We start from the raw sequence: 14,584 nt of genomic DNA on the forward strand, positions 1-14,584 counted from the left end.
AAAAAATATTTATTGAAACATGGGTAAACATTTGGACAGTCTCATGATTAAAGGAGCAGTAGTTTTAGTTAAAAGCGAAGGCGGACAGTTTCTCAGCTACGCCCACAGTCTTGGCCTTCTTAGCACTCGTCTCCTCATTTGTCTCCTTGCTCCCTTCCTTGTCTTCTACCTCCTCAGGTCGTTTCCTTTTCTTTGGGTCATCTCCGCTCTGACCCTTTGCTCTCTCTGTCCATGACTGAAACAAAACAGAGATATTTAAATATTAAAATTTAGGAATGATTTCTTAATATTTACAAAAGGTGAAGAGGTTTAAAATAGAACTAAACTAAAATTTTTCCTGGTCAAGTGCTTATTACCAAGTTTGATCCAGTTCATACTAGAGTCCTGGTTCAGTCCTGGTTCAGTCCTGGTTCAGTCCTGGTTCAGTCCTGGTTCAGTCCTGGTTCAGTCCTGGTTCAGTCCTAGATCTGAAGGTGAGTCACAGTGGCTCTTTTGTTTTGATCCATCAGTACTGATCACACACAGACTCACATGCACGCTCGCAGATCTATGTGTGCACACACGAGCACTCTCTCACGCACATACGTGAAAGGAGACGTGTCATTACTGTCTTTGTTTGGCTGGTACAGGTGGCTCCTAAATATACCTCAATAAACCCACACAGAAACTGAGTCAGGACTAAACCAGGACTAAACCAGGTCTAAACCAGGTCTACAGCAGGTCTACAGCAGGTCTACAGCAGGTCTACAGCAGGTCTACAGCAGGTCTACAGCAGGTATAAACCAGGTCTGCAGCACTAATAAACCAGGTCTAGAGCAGGTCTATAGCAGGAATAAAACAGGTCTACACCATGAATAAACCAGGCCTAAACCAGGTCTAACCCAGGTCTATTCCAGGGCTCTTGTTGTTCCCATAGCAGCTGTATTGTTGCTCTTGTATTGAACCTGTTGAGTGTTCAAATGAATGCAGCATCAGGACACATCATTAAAGCCACACACAGACACACAAGCACACTGAACATGCACACTGACACATCAACTCCATACACACTCCAAGTAGACTCCAAGGGTAGAGACAGCCCAGCTTTTTTATCGCCGTATTGGCTATTGGCTTTAAAAGGCCCCGTATTATGCTTTTTTCTGATCTATAATAAAGTATAATGTTGTGTCCTCATCAAAAACATATCTGGAGTTGTATTTTGTTTCATTGTTTTCATTCACACATGTTTAATTGAAAACACTGCACCTTGTGATATCATGTGGTAATACAGGAAGTGCTCCACTGTTTTTAAACTGCATACACCTTCACTAGAATAATTCAGCTCTGGAATTTCCAGTCTCAACTAAACAAAACATAAAGGTAGCTGTTAACTTGAAAACTATCGCTTCATGACTTCACAAGGTGGAACAGAGTTTTGGAGATGTAGACAGACTAATAATAAAGGGTTCTGTATGAAGGAAGTAAAATACAACTCCAGGTATGTGTATGAGGAGGTAACAACATTATAACTTATTTATTTATTTATTTATTTCAGGGTCAGTGCATATTAATTGACATTTCTGTAAATATGCCAGAATTAGCCAAAGTCTATTTTTCATCTGTCGTCCCTTGACAGCAGATACTGTTCACCTAAAAACACCTAACATGGTTTAAAGCTCACAAGAGTCAGTTTTGCATAATATAGAATGCTTAAAATCTCCAGTACAGGCCGATTTCATTTGGCCCAACCAGCTGCCTCCATATGAATAAAGAATATGAGGATATGAGCTCATAATCAAAATCAGCCCAATATATCACCTTCAAAATATCAGCCCAAAAATATCGTCAGTTTCATTGTCAGTTTCTCTGGATTCTAAACAATCAGTGTTGCATCGACTATGAAAAAAAGATATAATGGTTGATCTCTATCTAAATGCACTGATTCTTGCTCAAGTGCCCTGTCCTGACATAGCACCTTCTCCGTCAGTACGAGCTCCATAGGCTCAGCACACCGGCGCGGTATCTAGGAAATCTACCTATGTCATCAACACAGAACACTCCATCTAAAATGCAGCGACAATTTATGCACAAGGGATGCATTTTTCTGATAGTTTAAACCTTCATTTAAATAAATAAAGTGATGTCATTTGTTTTATTAGTTTAATCATAATTATTGTGTAAGATTTGGCCCTTGTTTACGCTGTGGTTGCTAGGTGGTTGCCTGCTGCTCCTTTCACTGTAACGTTTGTCCTCTTTTGTCCTGGGGCTCGCTAACAGACTTAAATCAATCAGATTAGAACAGAGCAGCTGCCTTTAGAAGACCAGGACTAGACCAGGACTAAACCAGGACTAAACCATTTTTTCTCACCAGTCTCTCCTCTGCAGATAGGCTCCTGAACCTGCCCATTGCGTCTTTAATCAGGTCAGTCTCATCGAGGTTCGGACTTTCTGCCAGAATATTTTTTCTGTGATTTTCCAACCAGAGTTGGAAGCCAGTCTGAGGCCTGGACAGAAGAGGGTAAAAATACAAACACATTTAAACATCTATTTGATAAAACGCAGAAATACTTTCATTCACAAGTCTAAACCAGGGCTGGACAGTTTAGATATCTACACTACTAGGGTTGTCAAAAGTATCAAAAATCAGATACTAAAACTAGTATCAAAACTAGACACACATTTGAGTAGGTATCCATACTAAAAATGACACATTCACAGGACAGATATTAATCCTTCCTGAATAGCTTTACAATGATTTTGCGCTGTATCAGGACAAGTATAAGATACATAGAGCAGTATACACCCATGGACCACTATGGAGCCTACCTGGGTGACTGAGGGATTACACAGATATAAGGCCACATAGGAATGTAAAAGAAAGAATTACAATTTAATAAAATACTAATTTGAGAAAAGAATAAAATCTGAAGTTTAAATTAATCCAAAAATCCCATGCATTTCAGAACATGTTTGCAAACAACTACAGGGTTAGCAGCTTTTACACAAAATAGGACCCCACGGAGACGGCACCTGACAGAGGGACTTCCTCCTCTCTGTGCTCTCTGGTGAGGAACAGTACCTCCTGTTCTCAGTGGTTAGAGCAGTGGGGTCCCACAACATGAAGGTTGGATGATCAATTCCTGCTCGGACAAAGTTCAGACATTGTGTCCTTAAGCAAGACACTTCACCTACATTGCCTAGTATAAAATTGTTGTGTGCGTGAATCATTGGTGGCGGTCAGAGGGGCCAATGGTGCAGATTGGCAGTCTTGCTTCCGTCAGTCTACACCACGGCAGATGTGGCTACAGTAGTATCTTACCACAGAGTGTGGATTGAATGAATGACAGCAGCGTAGTGCTTTGAGAGGCTTTGTCGAGCCTGTAAAGCATTATTATTATTAGTTCTCTGTGCTCTGGTGAGGGACAGTACCTCCTGTTCTCTGTGCTCTCTGGTGATGGTGGTGCAGGGTTGGGATTAGGCTCCTTGGTTCTTGGCTCCTCTGGTCTCTCTTCAGATTCCTGTCTCTTGGTGTTTGTCTTGGAGCTCATCTGCAGCAGAGTGGACTGGGTCTGTAGAGCAAACGACATGATCACAAAAGAAGTATTATAATGTATTATGATGATAAGTACAGATTTTTATTTTTTTTTAGCTTTTTATCATGTTATAACACTGTTCCCTCATCAAAAACATGCCCGAAGAGGTTTTAAACTTTAAAACTGTACAGAGCAAACCTGATGCAGTGTGCATTGGTTCATTAGCAGCATCCACACTGATTGTGTTGTGAAGTCACTCTAAAAGGGGAGTGACTTAGCATGGAGAGCAAATGAGGGGGGGGGGGGTTAATACATTGTTTTTGGTGAATACAGCTTTTTCAAAATAATAAAACGCAACATGGTAATCTAAATATGTTATGTAAATTACTCCTCTTAACCTCAATAGCCCAAAAAAAGTGGCATGTTGGTTTTAAACAGTGCAAGTTTATTGAGGTTTTCGATAAAAAAAAACAAAAAAAACCCAACAGATTCTTTCTGTGTCTTTTTTCGGGTAAGGCCGAAAATGGACTTAGCCAATGATTGTTGTGGAAATACATTATGTATCTTGCCTGGGATCCAGAAAACACACTTCTTCAGTACTTTACAAAGATGTGAGTCAGGCATGGTCCATCCATATTGGAAAAAATAAAGGACAAAAATATCACAGGGAACTGAAAAACATGGTGGATTTTTGCAGAATCAATGAGCAAAGCACTAAACTGTTCATCTGAGGGGAGCGAAGTTTGATATTATTTGTAAATGATAAGTGACCAGTAAGCTTCTTTGTTTCACATGCGTCACTGAAATAAACAAATCTGATTGGATGATCCCCAGACTCTGGAACACTCTGGCCCCCCAGGTCTAAACAGCCCAGTATTTTAAGTCTTATCTTAAGACCCACTTTTATTTTCTAGCTTTAAACACTGCATGAGTTGTGTGGTCTGCTGTGTCTATTATTTTATAAATTCTAAAATTGTATTCATTTAATAGTCTAAAAATGTTTTTAGCACTACATGGCATACATTTTAATCATTGTTTTTATTTACGATTTACGTTATTTTATTTTGTCTTAATTTGTCTGTGTGTGTTTACTATAGAAGCATATTGTCACTTACCACTATTGAATGTACTATTTGTAAAGATATCGATAATACTCCAAAAAGACCATTTATTTAGACAAAGAACACTTTATATTCAGAGAAATGTGAAATCATTCCATTCTCTGGTCAGTGCTTGTGGCCCCTGTACCTCTGTTTGGGAAACACTAGATTAAAGCACCGGTCACCTAGATGCTCAGAACATAACATGTCATTATGCCAAAAGATCTGAAGTGTCCCCATCAGCTCCAAACCAGAACTAAAACTGGGTCCAAACTATGTCCAAACTATGTCCAAACTAGGTTCAAACTAGGTCCAAACCAGGACCAAACCATGTCTAAACTGTGTCTAAACCAGGGCTAAACCAAGATTAAACTAGGTCTAAACTAGGCATGGAGCTGGTGTTTCTGTACCTTGCTCTTGGGTTTTGGAGCCAGTGGTTTGAGGACTGGACTCTTCTTGGTTTTGATGGATGAAGAAGTGAGTGGAGCGGACTTCCTGTTTGGGATGTTGTCCAAGATGTTAGTGACACGCGGCTGAGCGGGAGAAGCACCTCCGGAGGACACCTGAGGAGACACATTTACAGTTAGATAATCCACTTAGTTCATGCACTGTACCTGATTCTTGCTGCCTTAAAAACATAAAAAACATAACTTGTTCATTTTAAACAGTTTGCAGTGGTCTAAAATTCTCCACTATTTATTCACCACAATGAGTTTATAAGCACTTTTCACAACTCTCAATGACCAAAGTGTAGTTTTGCTATCACAGCAACTAGCATGTTAACACGCACTTTCGTGGATTTATTTTAACCTTTAAAAGTTGCTTACACAATAGATCTGTACAGGGGTAAGACACACTTTTCTCAAATACATGGAAAGAAATCAGGTACAGCACGATTAAATGTGAAACAGAATAAATTGCTGTTTTGATGAGTAAAAAAAAAAATTGAAATTAGATCAGCACCTTGAAGGGATTGGAGCGGGCGACTTTAGACACTGCAACTGAAATGGGAAAATGGAATAAAATTTAGGAAGTCCTTAAAGAGAGGGTATTTAGATCACCATGTTACTTTTTATTGTTTTAATAATTCTACTAATTCACAGAAAACAACATATTAACATGTTTAATAACTTTCCCTTTTGTTTCTGAGTCTCAACTTCCCTTTGGTCCCTGCATTAAGTCAGGGCACATCGAATCAGGTTTGTGAAGGTGTAGCATATTGTCTTATATCATGTTTTTGTATATTTATTGTTGTTGGAAATTTTATTTATGAAGAATTGTCATGTGGGAGCATAGGCCAAGAGCCTTCTACAGGCTTACCATAAGGAGGGTTTGAATAGGGCCTGGTTACTCAAATATGCATGGATGGCATCTAAAACCTCTTCAGGCATGTTTTTGAGGAGGGAACAATGTTATAATATGGCAGAAAGATTTGCATAATTAGAAAGATTTTGCAAAATACCCACTCTTTAACAAATGCTTGATTTAAAAAAATAATAATTTTAATAACAGATTCAGTTCAGACCTGGTTTGAGAACGGCTTTCTCTGGAGAGGGAGCAGTGTCTTTGGCGAACGGATTCATTCCTAAAAACAAGAAACAAATCAGAAGTCTAAACCACAACCTCCTTAATGAGAAAAGGAGACATTACGTTTCTTGGGCTGTGTCTCTTCCTCCCTATCCTCATTCTCCTCCTCATCCTCCTCTTCCACCTCCTCAGTTTGTCGGCTGTTGTATCGAGACATTTCACTGCGGCTAAACCTGGACAAAAATACAATATTTTAAACATTTTACACAGGTCCAGGAGCTTTCACTTCTGAGAGACTGGAATCTGAAGTTTAAATTAATCCATGATACCCGTGCATTTCTCAACATATTTGCAGCGGTCTAAACTACAGGGTTAGCAGATTTTACACAGAATAAAACCCATATAGAGGGCATCCTACACACAGGGAGGGCATCCTTGGGATTGTTCAAACTGTTTTTTCTTTCTGTTGTTGGGGGAGGATTGACCCGAGGCCGCTGTCAGAGTGAGTTAGCGCAGAGAACTGTGGCATTTAACAGAAGAAACTAAATATATCCTCCTGTGTGTCAGATGCCCTCCCATCCTCCTATATCCTTGTGTGCCAGATGCCCTCCCCGTGTGTCAGATGCCTCCCTCCTCACCCGGTTGTCTCCTCCTCTTCCTCCTGATGCTCCTCTTGGGCCTTCTCCAGAGCGATTTCACTCAATCTCTGGGCCAGTCCCATTTTTCCGCTGCGAGACGCGTATTTAATCGCCAGAGTCACAACGTTCTGCGTCATCATTTGTGCCAACTCCACACAGCGGAACTCACGATCCAACTTACACGACAACTGAGGAGGAACAAGACACGTCAGAAAGAGGAGATAAGGTCAGAGGAGTTAAGGAGAGGGGAAGGTGAGATGGTGCAGAGGATTACTCACTGCAAACATCTTCATGAGCAGTTCTTGTTGTTCTTTTAGACTCTGGCTCTGAGCCTCTTCGTCGATCTCATATCCGTTTGATGACAGGAAACCGAAGTGATTATGAAGCAGCACTGACCTCCAGAACTGCTCCTGGGACCAGAGACCAAGGTTAGGACTGGGACTAAACCAGGACTAAACCAAGAGTAAGCCAAGACTAAACCAGGATTAAGGTTCAGGTAAACTTTATTGCATCCTCTGCATTTGACACATCCTTTAGTGTCACTGCAGTGGTCCGCACAGGGACCCATCTCCAGATCTTGTTGCTACTTTAGCTGGAGGATTTGACCTATTGTGCATTTTTTGGGTTGATGCAGGAAACTGGAGTGCCCAGAGCAAACCCACCCAGAAACAGGGAGAAGATGCAAACTTCACACCTGGAACCTTCTTGCTGTGAGGCTCGAGTGCTACCCACCCATTAAACCAGAACTAAATTAGGACTGAACAAAATCGTAACCAGTACCGGACAAGAACAAATAGGGTGCGTTCACGTTCTAGAATAAGATGTTCATAATCTCAGATGGAGGGCAGGGTCTATACAACCCTATGGGAGAGCTACAAATGTGGAACCTTCTCATTATTTAGAGATTGGCTGCACAAACTTCTCACATTGATCTTATGGCTTAAAGTCCATTCCACTGACAACTATCACTTCTTTGGGGCTGAATAATGGCACCACTTTTTGAAGCTGTTGTGTTTATTTATACCAACTGAGACGATGTTAACTTGAGCTTATGTTTCATATGAATAGGCCCAGTAATTACAGACATATTAGCCATAAACAAATCTGCAATCTGACAGTAATCTGCAATCTAAACAGCAAATTTCACCTGAGAATTTTGACTTGTCTCCAGGTTGTGTTGTGTTGTCACCACGTACCTCCATCTGGCCCTTCTCTGTGGACGTCTGACACAGCGGCATCTTAAAGGGGAGCACAGCAACCGCAGGTCTGGGCAGAGTGGGAGGAAACCTGGAACCTTTACATGGAATACACCTGCAAAACAAACACGATATTAAATTAAAATGTCTGCGGCTCTGGCCCTGCGCCCCCTGGTCCTCTGTTCTTACCTGATTTGTTGAGGATTCTCATGGACTCCAATGACCCAATAGTGGTCGGACTTGCTCTTGCATGTGTCTCTGGTGTTACAAACTGGACTCCATGTGTTTCCCAAAGAGCGGTTCAACATCCGGACCACACCCTCAGAGTCCACGGAGCATGGGGTCCCTGAAAACACAAAACATTAGTGAAGAATAATGTTTCCCAATTCACAGACTGAAATCTGAACTTTGAACTAATTCAAGAATCCCATGCATTTCAAAACATGTCTGTAGAGGTCTGAACTACAGGCTTAGTACCTTTAACACAAAATAAGACCCCATGGAGTTACAGGGAGGGCATTTGACACACAGCAAGGGCACACATGGATATTTAGTTCTCAATGAGGACAGGTGACCTGTATGCAGTTACTCAATGCAAATTACTTTAAAAGGAAATGGCTGTTAACCCTGTAGTTTAGACCTCTACAAACATGTTCTGAAATAAATAGGATTCTTGGATGAGTTTAAAGTTAAGATTTCAGTCCATATCATTTCAGAACTCCAAATTGAATGCTCATTTCAAAGCAAAATTGCAAAACTAATCACAACTAGATCATCATTGTTATGGGCTAACCAACAAAGCTGAGGTGGAGGTGAGTGTTTCGCACCAGATGCCTTCATCCTGCCCTAAGCCCCTACACACAGAACACGGTAAGTGGCTCAGAATCCCCTTCATGTGCACTGGCTGTGCGGCACAAGAGTGCACAGGCTGTCGCTGGGGAAAGCGCAGGTTAGCCACCTCTGTGAGGCGCTGCCTATAGCATGCCACTTTAGTTCATCCAATCAGTCTGAAAAGTCTCCCCAGAGAGGAACAGTGCTCATTTTACAAAGTTAACAGGCCAGACAGTGCTGCCTGGTCTGATTACAAGAGGATTAGGTCTCTTGGACATAGTGTTATCACTTGAATGTAGCGAACACATGCTAATTCTTCACGGAAACGTCCTGCCCCACTTCCTGGTCTGTTTGAGTGTCTTAAACGAGCCTGAATTGACCTGTTCCTTTTCAACCAATCATTTAAATAAAATTTGATTCAAGTGTGTTGTACCCTCTGCGGTGAAGCCTATCCAACTGAGGGTGGACTGAGGGCTGAGGGGCAGAGGCTGGTCCAGGATCAGTCTCCTCTTCTGGGACAAAGACAGCAGCTGCACCCCCAGAGCCTGGTCCCCATCAAACCCTGTGCCTGGAAACAATATCAACAATGAAACTCAGAAAGGTTTAGTCGAGGTTTAGTCGAGGTTTAGTCGAGGTTTAGTCGAGGTTTAGTCGAGGTTTAGTCGAGGTTTAGTCGAGGTTTAGTCGAGGTTTAGCCGAGGTTTAGCCGAGGTTTAGCCGAGGTTTAGCCGAGGTTTAGCCGAGGTTTAGCCGAGGTTTAGCCGAGGTTTAGCGCAGGTTTTGCACAGGTTCAATCCTGGTTCAGAGCCGGTTTAGTCCCGATCTAGCTCCACTCTGTACCTCAGTGGCAGATCAAACACAGCTGGTCACCGTACACACTCAGACACAGGTAGTTCCGGTTTGGTCCTGGTCTAGTCTGGTATTAGATCCTGTTGTAAACCTGTTAGTCCCAGTCTTGTACCTCGGTGGTAGACCACACACAGCTGCTCTCCGTGGGCGCTCACACAAACCACGTTCCCGCTCAGGCTGAACACTTCTCGCTGGAGTCCCCCAATAGTGAAGAGGCGCAGCAGCAAGGCTGAGGTGGCCACAGCGACGAAGCTCCGCCCCAAACACAAAGCCCGGGCGTCTTCCCCGCGAGGGAGGTCCACCACCCACTCCTTATGAGTGTCCCAGGATGAGAAGTGCACGCACACCAGTTTACTGAGGGAGAAGGAGTGGAAAGATTCAGATACCTTCCCATCCTCCCATATCCCCGTGGGTCAAATGCCCTGTGTGTTAGATACCCTCCCCTCCTCTCTGACGTACAGGGAAGGAGGGCATCTGATGCACAAATGCCCTCCCTCCCTGTGCATCAGATGCCCTTCCTCCTATACCTGCAGAGTTCGTCAGTGCTGGGGCAAGCGAGTAACACGGCCTCCTGGGAGATGTCAGCCATCTTGTGCCCAAGGGCATTGGAAAGGTGCATGCCGTGGTGCACTGCCGAGTCGTGGAATTCTACGTCTATGGCGTTTTCTGGCTCATCGTTGTATCCACGGACAATCCCCACGGAATTCCACATCTGAGATAGAGAGAGAAGGGTTAATTACCAGTACTGCTACTGCCTGAAACAGGGGCAAAGTTATCACAAATGCTAATCTCCACCTGTAGTCCCTGAGGAATTAGGTGTGGCAGTTCCATTTAAGTATAATAAAATTTGGAAGTTGAACAAAAGATGGTGTTGTGTTGTTTTCAACGGTCTGTGCTCACTGGTGCAAAATACCCCCAATTTTTTGAATTACTTCCTGAATACCGGCCTAGTGCCACCCACATTTACATTTTTTTTTTTTTTTTTTTAAGTTTATGTTGTGAAAATAGGGAACAATCTCTACAATCTCAGCTTTGTGAAAGCTGATGCATGCATTGTGCTCTATGGGAGAATTCTAAGGGCTTAGGCTACCGGGAGCAGCAGTACTTATGGAGCGGCCACTAGTTGATGACAACAAGGACAGAGGGGGAGTGTCTTATCCAGTTACTATTATTATAGCTCTATGGGCAGTTTGATTGGGAAATCACATTTGCTTGTTCATGGACCGGTGTGACCTGAGTTCGTTATGATGTGCATCTGTCTGTGACTCATTGTTTTAAGCAGAAACTATGGCCCACAAGACCTATTCCTATCTTAATGTTTACTTGATAAAAATTGAGATAGATTGCAAGATAATTTGTAACAACTGTCTTGACTTCCACCAACTGGCGCCCCTGACATCCCAACTCAGGTCATTCGTGCTTCCAAAATTCCTTGAGCAAATGGCTTGGTGCAACTTCCACTCGGAAAGTCATATTTATGGTTTATCCGGCACCACATAAAAGCAGGAATAGCTGTAATCAGGTACAGTGATATATTTGGGAATGAAATGAAATGTGGAATATTGTGATATAGTGCACTGGAGCTGATTTTCCTCAGTTGTGAGGGGAGGCAGACGCAGATCGTGACTAATGTTATCGCTAAAGCCTAGAGCGACTTAAACACTGAATGTGGAGGCTCTGCAGATGCTAAAACTTCACTGAATGACTCGCTTTGCATACGCGCAGAGTAAGGAGTCATTCAGTGCTGGGAGCAGTGCCCTCTGGCGGTCAGTAGAGATTCATAGAGGTAGTTTTAGATGCAGCAGTTTTAGATGTAGAAGTACTGTTGATATACACAGATGCAGTAGTTTTAGATAGTAGTAGTTATATCTGTACCATAAATCTATGTGTGAGATGGGCTGGGGTGGAGCCAGGCTGAAACGCTCTCTGAGGAGGAGTGGGCATCGGACCCTCATATACAGGCCGGAGGGGCACAGGGGGACCAGGGGGAGGCGCTATAGAGCTGCCCCCATCGTCATCATCGTCATCTCGAAACTTCTCTCCCCCAAGTTTCAAAGAGCCAGTGTCTGAGGAGAGAGGAACAGTTACAACGTGTCATATTTTACTGATAATAACATAATACTTTAGCGCGTTCAATTTGGTTTGAAGAGTTTTTTTGTATTACTGTAATATTAAAGACGGGGTTAATATCGGGTATTAACTGCTAACACATAACATATTAACATGTTTAGTAAGTTTCAGTTTTGTTTTTGACACTCTGAGTCTCCCTGCGCTTCGCTCCCCATGCTAAGGCAGTCCCCCTTCAGAGCGCTATCACAACACAATCAGCGTGCATCCCGCTAATGAAACTACTGCACATCACATCAGGTTTGTGAAGTTGCTGTGTACAGTTTTGTATAATATTTATGTATATTTATGGAGAGTTGATGTGTGGGAGCATGAGGCTTGTGGGCGCAGCCTTGTACAGACTCGTACTGCTAACCGTAAGGAGGGTTCGAATAGGACCCGGGAGAGATGGCTAAAATACTTAAACGTGCTTGGATGACATAAAACCTCTTCAGGCTTGTTCAGAACAACGTTAAAACATGGTAGAAAGGTCCAAAAAGTCGATTTTACATAATACCCCCTCTTTAAGTAATTTCCTTATGGAAAATTTATGCTTTTCTAAGTGTGAGCTCAGGATAAATCCAGTCCTAATTTGGTGTAAAGTATCTAAATCTCACCCAAAGAGTTGTCATCCTCGAGGAAAGCTGCTCTGTTCTTGATGCGTCCGGTCGACGTGATAATGTCATCGTCGTCCTGTGGTCGCCGTGGAGACTCACCCTCATCCATCTGCCCGTCCTCGTCTCCGTCAAACAGGTCGTCAAAGTCTCGCGCCACTGTGGACGGCTGCCATGACAATAAACTCTTTACAGCGATGGTTTGGTTTTATACTAACTGCTATGAAAGGCCTGACCGGTATACTAACAATTTAAGTTACTGCTACATTGATACTTTACAGCTGATGTCATCAACATTCCCTGGGGGTGTGATGCTAAGGGTAAGCACTACTCTGTCTGAAGCTCTGTTTGACTCTGTGCTTTATTTTAACACAATCTGACCATAAAGACCTGACTTAGCTGCAACTAGAACAGGTGAGATTATTCGTGCTTTTAAACAAGTCTCACATATAAAATTACAGTCACAAGCTAGCTAGCATTATCCAACAGTTTTTCAGTTTGTCACTTTCACCTTTTTTGTTGAACTTCAAACTCCTAAACAGGACCATGAACGCACGTATTGATCACAGGCTCCTGAAGATCTGTGGTTTAAATCCCTTTTGTATTTGCTCTTGAGGTTTTAAAAAGTTTGGCAGTGTTTGTGAATGTCTGCATTGCGCCACCATGGTAACTACTGAACATTCCACCGTAGAGACGCCGCCAGCGTGATATTACGGCAAACTATCAATAGAAAAAAAAAAAAACCAAAACATCTGAGCATAAAATATGAAAGGCCCACAGTGTAACTTTTCTGGTGGAGGGTTGGCCTCCTGCGGCCTGACCTGTTTTGGCCTGGTGGAGTCACCTATATGAACATTCCAGACAAAGCAATAACATCTCTAAGGAGGGAAGCAGGTAGTGGACCCTCTACCAAAAAGTTTACACAGTGCCCATTTTAGCTGTTGTTTCCTCAAATGAATAATTATTACTGATTCAAAAGTGACTGACAGTGCCGATTCAGCCACAATAGTATCTCTCTGAAGAGTGACTGAGCTCATACCACAGAGAAGGGTTAGTAGAATAGAGTACCGTATTTTCCAAACTATAAGTCACACTTTTTTTTCCATAGTTTGGCCGGGAGTGCGACTTATACTCAGATGCAACTTATATGTGTCTAGACTTATATGTGTCTAGCCTTCGTTATCGACACATTGAGCACGCAAGGGCACTCTGTACCAGTAAGACAGCCATGTGGAAGTGAAAGCGTCATCTACTTCACGCAGTTCAGAACCGACACCGAGGATGAAGAATTCAATGGATTTAGTGATTTGGAGTGAGATCGAGAGTAAAGTTGTTAGCTTGTTTTTTTGTATTGTAAATGTTTAGTTTATCACAAGTCTAGTTTAAGGTTGTGAAAACTATTTCCTATCTTACAATTCACCCTTTTTTACGCTAATGCGCAGTCTTACCCAACAGAGCCCTATTTAAGAAACAATTAAAAAGTAAAATATAAAGTTTTCAGTCCACCGGATTGTTTACTTGCAGGCCAAAGTGGTATGTATATTTTCCACATATAGTCCAGAAAATACGGTATATATACATATACATATATATATACACACATACATACATACATACATATATATATATACATATATATATATATACATACATACATACATATACATATATATACACACATATATATATATACACACATACATACATACATATATATACATATATATATACATATATATATACATACATACATATACATATATATACACACATATATATATACACACACACATATATATACATATATACACATATATATATATATACGCACACATATATATATACATACACACACACACACACACATATATATATACACACATATACATATATATATATATATATATCGGGTGCTTAGCAATGCTGTCTGTCAAGCCCTCAAGGAAAGCAGGTGCCAGATTGGTCTGTTATCAATCTTCATATCTTGATTTAGGGACAAAATAGTGAAATAAAAGCACCAGGATCATGTAGAGCAGCTTAATACAAAACTTTTAAGACCAAAATGATAAGCCTGACAGCAGCAGTTACATAGAGAAGGGGCACGTTTTTTTTTTTATATAACATGAATTGAATAAATCAAGGGCTAGTGATTTTTCATAAATTTCTTATCTAGGCTTTCTATTTTTGAGTGATAGACTTTCTCACAGTCAA

General features: G+C 41.8%; 1 protein-coding gene across 1 annotated transcript in view; it reads right to left on the reverse strand.

Moving 5' to 3' along the window:
* The window catches only part of wdhd1 (WD repeat and HMG-box DNA binding protein 1), a 22,439-nt gene continuing 7,855 nt past the window's right edge, over positions 1–14,584 (reverse strand). Inside the window, exons 11-26 of the mRNA XM_055220994.1 lie at positions 12,377–12,542; positions 11,529–11,719; positions 10,181–10,365; positions 9,766–10,007; positions 9,238–9,372; positions 8,163–8,319; positions 7,974–8,088; positions 7,056–7,187; positions 6,778–6,965; positions 6,263–6,372; positions 6,138–6,197; positions 5,576–5,613; positions 5,023–5,175; positions 3,409–3,548; positions 2,348–2,483; positions 1–235 (exon numbers count right to left, since the gene is read on the reverse strand). Of these exons, the coding sequence (XP_055076969.1) occupies positions 65–235; positions 2,348–2,483; positions 3,409–3,548; positions 5,023–5,175; positions 5,576–5,613; positions 6,138–6,197; positions 6,263–6,372; positions 6,778–6,965; positions 7,056–7,187; positions 7,974–8,088; positions 8,163–8,319; positions 9,238–9,372; positions 9,766–10,007; positions 10,181–10,365; positions 11,529–11,719; positions 12,377–12,542 (2,319 nt within the window). The 3' untranslated portion in view covers positions 1–64. The remainder of the gene's footprint in view (positions 236–2,347; positions 2,484–3,408; positions 3,549–5,022; positions 5,176–5,575; positions 5,614–6,137; positions 6,198–6,262; positions 6,373–6,777; positions 6,966–7,055; positions 7,188–7,973; positions 8,089–8,162; positions 8,320–9,237; positions 9,373–9,765; positions 10,008–10,180; positions 10,366–11,528; positions 11,720–12,376; positions 12,543–14,584) is intronic.

Source organism: Periophthalmus magnuspinnatus, chromosome 3 (genome assembly GCF_009829125.3).
Source record: "Periophthalmus magnuspinnatus isolate fPerMag1 chromosome 3, fPerMag1.2.pri, whole genome shotgun sequence".
NCBI classification, from domain to species: Eukaryota; Metazoa; Chordata; class Actinopteri; order Gobiiformes; family Gobiidae; genus Periophthalmus; species Periophthalmus magnuspinnatus.